Below are 7,059 nucleotides of genomic sequence, written 5' to 3'. Positions count from 1 at the left end.
ACATGTAATGCCTATATATGTATGTTGCAAAGATGTACATATGTGTGTGTATTGTATGCATGCATTATACACACAAATGCTAGGTGCTTGCTATGGATATATGCTAAATTGTGACACAAATTTAATCAGCCAACTAAAACTATGTATAAACAAGTAGCTAATTTGACAACTGTACGCAACATAAGAACTTGTAAGTGCTAATAAGATGTACAAAATCATATGTTCTAAAATCCCCATAGTAAAATATGGAGAATGTCTGGCAAGTACAACGAACAAACGAAAGAACCAACATCAACAAAGCCATCCCCTCCATAATTAGCTAGCTAACCAAAAGGAAAAAAGAAAAGAAAAAAAAAACCCTAGTCATTGTACACCGATCCATGATCGAAATTACCTACGCAACAATGAAATGGGTGTTGCTAATTACCTAAAACCAGGCAATTAACATGCAAAAACTGATCATCATACATTGTTAGTGCATAAGATAACAAGGATCGCCGAAAAGCACTTAACTTTTACCGAACCCCTCCTTAATTCGGTTATGTTCTTCTTTGGGCTCATCTTTCCGGAACTTGAATGGGATAACGTCCTCAAGTAGTCCATTATCTCTAATCAATGCAGCAGCAGAAGACGAAGAAGAAGGGCAAAAACGTCTATCTTGAAGGAGATGTGAGTATGATGATGAATGGGCACGGGCATTAGTGGTGTTAAAGCTTAGAGAAGATGATTGTATTGTCTGGTTATGGAAATAGGGTAAAAGTTGTGGTTGTAGGTGTTGATAGTGAGGTTGTGTTAAAAGAAAAGAAGAAACACCACCACCACCATTAATTAATCCACCATGACCGGTGGTGGTTTCCGACAAGATCTCGATGTTTCCCCGAGGCGTCATTGGATAAGGGTGAGTGTGGGTACCTTCATAAGTTGTGATCACGATCGACGGATCATCGGATGACCTTTCCACTCGCTTCTTCACTCCACAAGCCACACTTGTGCACCTATGGTAACTCCTATTTTGTACAAAAATAAAATCGGTTCAATCTTTAAGAAACCTATCATATATGTATGTGTGTTTATATTGATACCATGCCAACGATTCATGGATGCAATTAAAAGTAACACACCCCTACTTTATCTATGAAACAAAGCACTATATATATATATGCCAACTATCTTTAAGTACATGGCATGAATGCGTAGTATTTGTTAGGGTAACAAAAAAGAAGGATGTAGAGAGAGAAAGAGATGGAATCTAGAGAGAGAGAGAGTATACCTAGGAAAAGGGCTGTTTTTCACAGCTTTCTGACCGTACTTTCTCCATCTATAACTATCATCCAAGTGATCAATATCAGTTTTCGTCAAGAATGCAAATCTTGGTTCTCTTTGCCTTTTTGGGTTCTTCTTTTTGGGTTTTAACCTACGCAACACAATGAAACCACCACATTTTAGTCCAAGAATAAACCATATCAAATAAAGAATACTCTTGTAAGAAATAAACAATAAAGATATAAAAAAAGAATAAAGATTCATCAAATAAAAGACTTGTTCAGTTCATCAAATCCACCTTTGGGTGTGTATATGTGTGTGAAAAGGGTCTAACTTTTCTTGGTCAAACAAAGATCTTGAATATAAAAACACCGAGTATGTGTGAAACTAGAAAGTGGTTTTCTTTCCTTTTTAGTTGGTCAGAAACCACCGAATTAATACCTGGAAATTACACATAAACATTGGTCTTGAGGAACAAGCTGTTTTCTTGATATTATTTAGCAATGAAAGGACTGAAGAACTCATAAAAAGTCATGTGTAGTGTGAAAAATAGACGATAAGTAGAAACTGAAAGGTTGATTATCAGTAGTCAATAATACCCACACAAGATACACCATATATAACTGTGTGCTAGTTTTGAAGAAAGATGTTTTCTTGTTATATATTCATTTAGCAATTAGCAATGATGGATGAAAAACACATGCAAACTCACAAAAACCGTGTACTGATTATCAATACACACTCAAAACACCATAAGTGTTTTCTAGTTTTGAAGAAAGATGTTTTCGTGATATTTATTTAGCAATGATCATAGATCTGTAATCTGTTGAAGAACACACACAAACTCATTAAAACTTATGTGTGTGAAAAATAAACAATTTGTACAAAATGAACGATTAGTTACCAAGAACACACACACAAGAAATACCCAAAAGTGTGTGCTAGTTTTGAAAAAAAAAATGTTTTCTTGATATTCATTTTAGTAATGATCATGGATTTGATGAAGAACCCATACAAGCTTGTGTGCAAAATAGACATAGTTAGCAGACACATGTATATATGTGTACCAGGATCTTGATTTCCTTAAATGTTTTTAAAAATTAAATATTAATCAAGAATAAAAACACACATAAGTGTTTTAAAAAGTGAAAGAAAAAAAGGGTTCTTTTCTTACTGCTTGTCAGTAGTAGTACTCTTTTCTTGATCATCAGCATCATGATGATCATGTTGTTCTTCATCAGATCTTTTATTCTCCTGATCATCAATATTCGCAGCCTCATTTGAAGACCATGAGATGGAAGACGAGTTCTGCGTTGGTGTATTCGCCATCTCAGCAGTCTCCGGCATGGTGGATATCGGTGGAGGAGCAGGCTGTTGAAGCAAATCAAAGAGAGACGCCACACCATAGTCCTGATTATAAGCTAACATATCAAAAAAGCCACCATCATAGACAGCCGGAATATTCTGATCTGAAAATATTGTGCTAGCCATTATGTTTGAATTCTCTGAGCTATTCTTTTGACTCTGGTTTCTTTGATCCATGGACTGATCAAAGGCATCTATTCTTCACTTGCAGGCTCTCCAAATAATATAGAGAGAGAGAGAGGAGAGGTAGTTGGTTTTGAGTATAGTGTGAAGAGGGCTTTTTGGATAGTTGTAGTACAAAAGTGGAGTTATAGAATACAAAATGAGAAGGGTGTGGGGTGACTGTTTGGGAATTTAGGTAGGGTCAATTACACCTTGCTTCCCTAATTCTTGTTAATAAGTTTTATTTGACCCCCTAATTACTTATTATAGTCTTCAATTCAATCACTCAATAATCAATATATAAAATTATGAAGTTGATTCATCCAAAACAAAGTTGTATTGATTTATATTTTTTAATGTATGATGGGTATATGCATTTTGTTTTAAAAACAATTGTTGTTCGTGAGTTTTTAAAATGTTGTTTTATTTTGTACAAATAATAACTACTTATTAATTTATGCATGATTGAAATCAAAGGCTATCATGGAATTTAGAAGAGATAGTGTTATCTATGCATTTATAAATTTTTAAATACGAATATTTTTAAATATGAATATTGGCTTCATATAATCCTAACTATGTTCGATTGATAAATATAAGTTTCAGCTACTAAAATAATCTCTACTAAGCATGTGGGTGCAAAATTAACGAAAACTTAACCATTCGTTAGTTTTTGGTGATGTGGTCGTTGACTTGTCTTTTAAACAACATACGGGGGATGATGAGTTGTGATTAACCAGCTGACGTGACGATGAGTTGTCAATAATTACAAATGAGTCTCCGGAGAGTTAACCAGCATCTCCAACAGTCGTTGCATGTCCAATTCACCCAATCCACCGTTAAGGTTTTTTGGGTTTTGCATCACAATACATTGTTAAGGGTTTCATCATCTCCGATCATCTTCGCCGCCAAAGCCCACCACCACCACATCTCAATTCCTCTCAAACTCATTAGACTCCACCTCTCCACTCCCTTCAAATCATAACCAATTCGAAAAACCCCTAATTTTTCCCCAATTGTAACCCTGCTTTCATCCCAAGTTGACGACAATATATCAATGCTTCAAGCCAGCGAACCAGAATCCGCCTCCGCCGGAGATTGGGAAGCCACTACTCCGGTTCAAGATTCCAATTCTAGTTCCGACGATGGAGAGACTGAATAAGAGACGGAGGCAAAGTAGTTTGTTGAGTCGTCGGAAGATGCGAAGATATTTGTGGGTAATTTGTCGTATGATGTGGATAATGAGCAATTGCCTCAATTGTTTCAACAAGCTGGTTTTCACTTTCGTATGATGTGGATAGCCCTAATTTTATACACAACATAACCTAACCTCTTTAAAGAACACCATGAGTGAGTGGTTTAATAATATTTGGGAATTTGTACAGGAATAGATTGAATGGAATTAATTAATGGAATCGATGACCAATAATTGGTCGGTGAATGGTTAGTGGGAGGGATGAACGACAAAACAGGGGAGGAGCTCCAGTGCAGATCACCGATGAAAAAAGTTGGGTCACTTTCGATGGAGGAGATGGTGGTTGTCAGTGGTGGAGTGGTGGTTTTTTATTTTCATGAGTGGTGGTGGTGAATACTTATATCCCCCCCCCCCCCCCCATCAATTACCTTGTCATCGTCCACGTAAGTTGGTTAAGAGACAACTTACCATCCCTATCAGCTGGTTAAGAGACAAGACAGCTACCACGTCACCAAAAAGTAATGGTTGGTTTAGTTTCTGTTAATTTTGTACCCACATGCGTAGTTAGGATTATATTTTGCCATTTTAATAGCTAGGACTTATATTTGCCAATTGGATAGTTAGAATTGTATGAAACCAATACTCCTTTAAAATAAGATACTATGTATAGATAAATAGTTAAATAAAAAAATGTTTTGCAACTAGCTAGAGAGATTTAAATCTAAGCTAGCTACTAGCTACATGAGAAGGGGGTTGTCTTTTAGGTTCCCTCAGGGATTTAAATATAAGCTTACTAGCTAAATGGTGGTGGAGATTTAAATTCGAACTGGAACGACTATGGAGGAGGGTTGTGTTATAGGTATCCATTTTAACGCTGGGGGAACCCACACATTTCGTGTAAATCCCTGTTTTTTGAAGTTTGGAATAACATCTATATGATTGAAGGAAAGCTCCTACAAAACAACATTGCCCTTAACATTTTGATTAAAGGGGAGGTTAGGGATGTGAAAAAGTTCTCCTTTTGCTTGATTTTTCTCTTTGCTCAAGATTTCCTTTATTCAATCTTGAAAGAGACAAAATATATTTGGTTTGGGATAAAACTAGAAATGAGTCGTCGAAGGATGGACTGGAGTTGGTCTTGAGAACATTTCACACCGAAGGAGGTGGAAGAGCTATGGGAATGCATTGAGCTATTACCAGAACATAAATTAAGGAACATGCACGGGGTTAAATGGGTTTGGGGTTTAAATAACAGTGGGTTGTTTACCGCTAGATCTTGTCGGACCAACAATGCCAAATGGCAGAATTCCAGTTTTAACTTCGTGTTGGATTGAAATAAGTGGATATCATTACAAGTTGACATTTTTGGGCGGAGAGCGAAGATGGGAAGACTAGATACGTCTGACACGCTATGTAGGATGGGGGTTCTTTAAGAAAAAACCCGGTGTCCGCTATGTGGTAATGAGCGATAATATGTTATCCATTTACTTATTCTTGCTTGTTTGCTACTATTATTTATTTAGCAGTTTGTTACTAATTGGTGTAATGTACGCACATTTTTCTCATTTAACGTCCAAGATCTACTTGTTTTGCATAGAATTTAGGAGCGACAAAAAAAAGGTAATATAAGCGTAGGGGGGGTGTACTAACGGCTTGTTAGAGCTTGTGGGAATCAAGAAACGAAACCCTATTCAGCTATAATAAAACTTGTATCAAAGAAGAGATCAAACTGTGTTCATTTGTTTGAGTAAAAAATAAGAAGGGAGGGGGGACTTGTGTAACATTCGTTACTTTTCAAATCTGAAACCCGACCCGTTTATTTTCTTTTGCCTCATTTATTATTCGAACGGTCGTTACTAAATAAATTATCGCCTCCCCCCCCCCCCCCCCCGTTTAAGGATATATATTTCGTTTAATTATTTATTAATAATAACTATGAACAATATGCAATAATACTCCCCCCCTAACTAACTTATTACCACTTTTGAATACACACCTATAGACCAGGGACTATATTGCAAAATTTCCCAAAACCTTTTCCCTCTCTCCCTCTCTTCCCGTCAGCATCCAAGACCCCCTCCCCTTGTGATTTTTGATCCATAAGTCTGCCGTTAATTACGGAATTGACCATCCTTACGCGTCAAGGAGCCAATTACGCGTTCAATCATCACATAAACGGAAATTGACAGCGAGTGACAACCAATTCGTCATTAACACTCTGCGGCTGAACCACCCTCAAAACGCATTATATAAACGATAATAAGTCAATTAAATCGACCTGCGCCATCATATCTTAACCACGAAACAAAACCCCATATCAATTATAACCCAGGAGGTCGTTTGAATCACGTTTAAGTGCGATTTCAGCCGAAAACCCTAATCATACGTTCTCATTCAGTTCGGACGTGATAGAAGTAACTGTTGTATGTTTCCAACTCCCTCTGTCAATTTTGATTGACAGAGGGTGTAAATCTTTCAACTTTGGGTTTGATCGATTAGGGTTTATAATATGTATCGGGTTTTGTTTTGAACTAGTGTATAAATATTTTCGTTTCCATCATACAAGCGTGTTAGCCACCAGCCCAGTTGGCTGGTGCACCTTATGTTAAGTCACGTAGCACCCAGAGACCCGGGTTCGAGTCCCTGGGTGACCGATTTTTTTTGTTGGTTTTCTTTTTCTTTATTTTGATTTCATTCTCCTTTGTTTTAATTACACATTAGTATTCAACTAGATTAATAATAAAAGCTAATATTATATTTATTTGTTTAACGAACCAAACCCCATTGAACCTTCAAAGTAAATCTCGATTAATGTTCCGTACGTAAATATAAACATATAAGTTTTACATATATTTATAAAAATATATATTTTCTAGATTTAAAACCTAAATTTTAAAAAGAGGATTAAACTAAGAATAGTTTTATTCGTCTAAACGAGCCGATTGTCAAAATAAGTTTTTTTTCGTTTAAATACATGATTATATATTAATATTAGCAACTTTATACTAAAAAAATCAATAAATAACTTTTGAGAATAAATAATCGTTACGCTTTTAATTTCGACTTATATAAAA

General features: G+C 36.0%; 1 protein-coding gene across 1 annotated transcript; it reads right to left on the bottom strand.

Moving 5' to 3' along the window:
* Positions 1-332: 332 nt before the first annotated feature.
* Positions 333-3,132, bottom strand: LOC143633434 (putative WRKY transcription factor 48). The gene is made up of 3 exons (XM_077101752.1): positions 2,438-3,132; positions 1,271-1,414; positions 333-1,007 (listed from the first exon to the last, which is right to left on the bottom strand). Exons 1-3 carry the CDS (start codon positions 2,803-2,805, stop codon positions 509-511), a joined length of 1,011 nt encoding a protein of 336 aa, XP_076957867.1. The 5' UTR covers positions 2,806-3,132; the 3' UTR covers positions 333-508.
* Positions 3,133-7,059: the final 3,927 nt, after the last annotated feature.

The sequence above is a fragment of the Bidens hawaiensis genome, unplaced genomic scaffold (genome assembly GCF_021521415.1).
Source record: "Bidens hawaiensis isolate Kalapana, Puna unplaced genomic scaffold, B.hawaiensis_p1.1 tig00006734_1, whole genome shotgun sequence".
Taxonomy (NCBI): Eukaryota; Viridiplantae; Streptophyta; class Magnoliopsida; order Asterales; family Asteraceae; genus Bidens; species Bidens hawaiensis.
The sequence above is the reverse complement of the archived record's forward strand: the minus strand, read 5'-3'. Positions and strand labels throughout refer to the sequence as shown.

Bases quoted from the DNA above. Each gene is read 5' to 3' on its own strand.
- LOC143633434 (XM_077101752.1), bottom strand. From the start codon at position 2,805: ATGGATCAAAGAAACCAGAGTCAAAAGAATAGCTCAGAGAATTCAAAC. The intron at 1,415-2,437 runs GTAAGAAAAGAA...TGTGTTGCGTAG, and splicing joins AGTACTACTACTGACAAGCA to GTTAAAACCCAAAAAGAAGA. The intron at 1,008-1,270 runs GTATACTCTCTC...TGTACAAAATAG, and splicing joins AAAAACAGCCCTTTTCCTAG to GAGTTACCATAGGTGCACAA.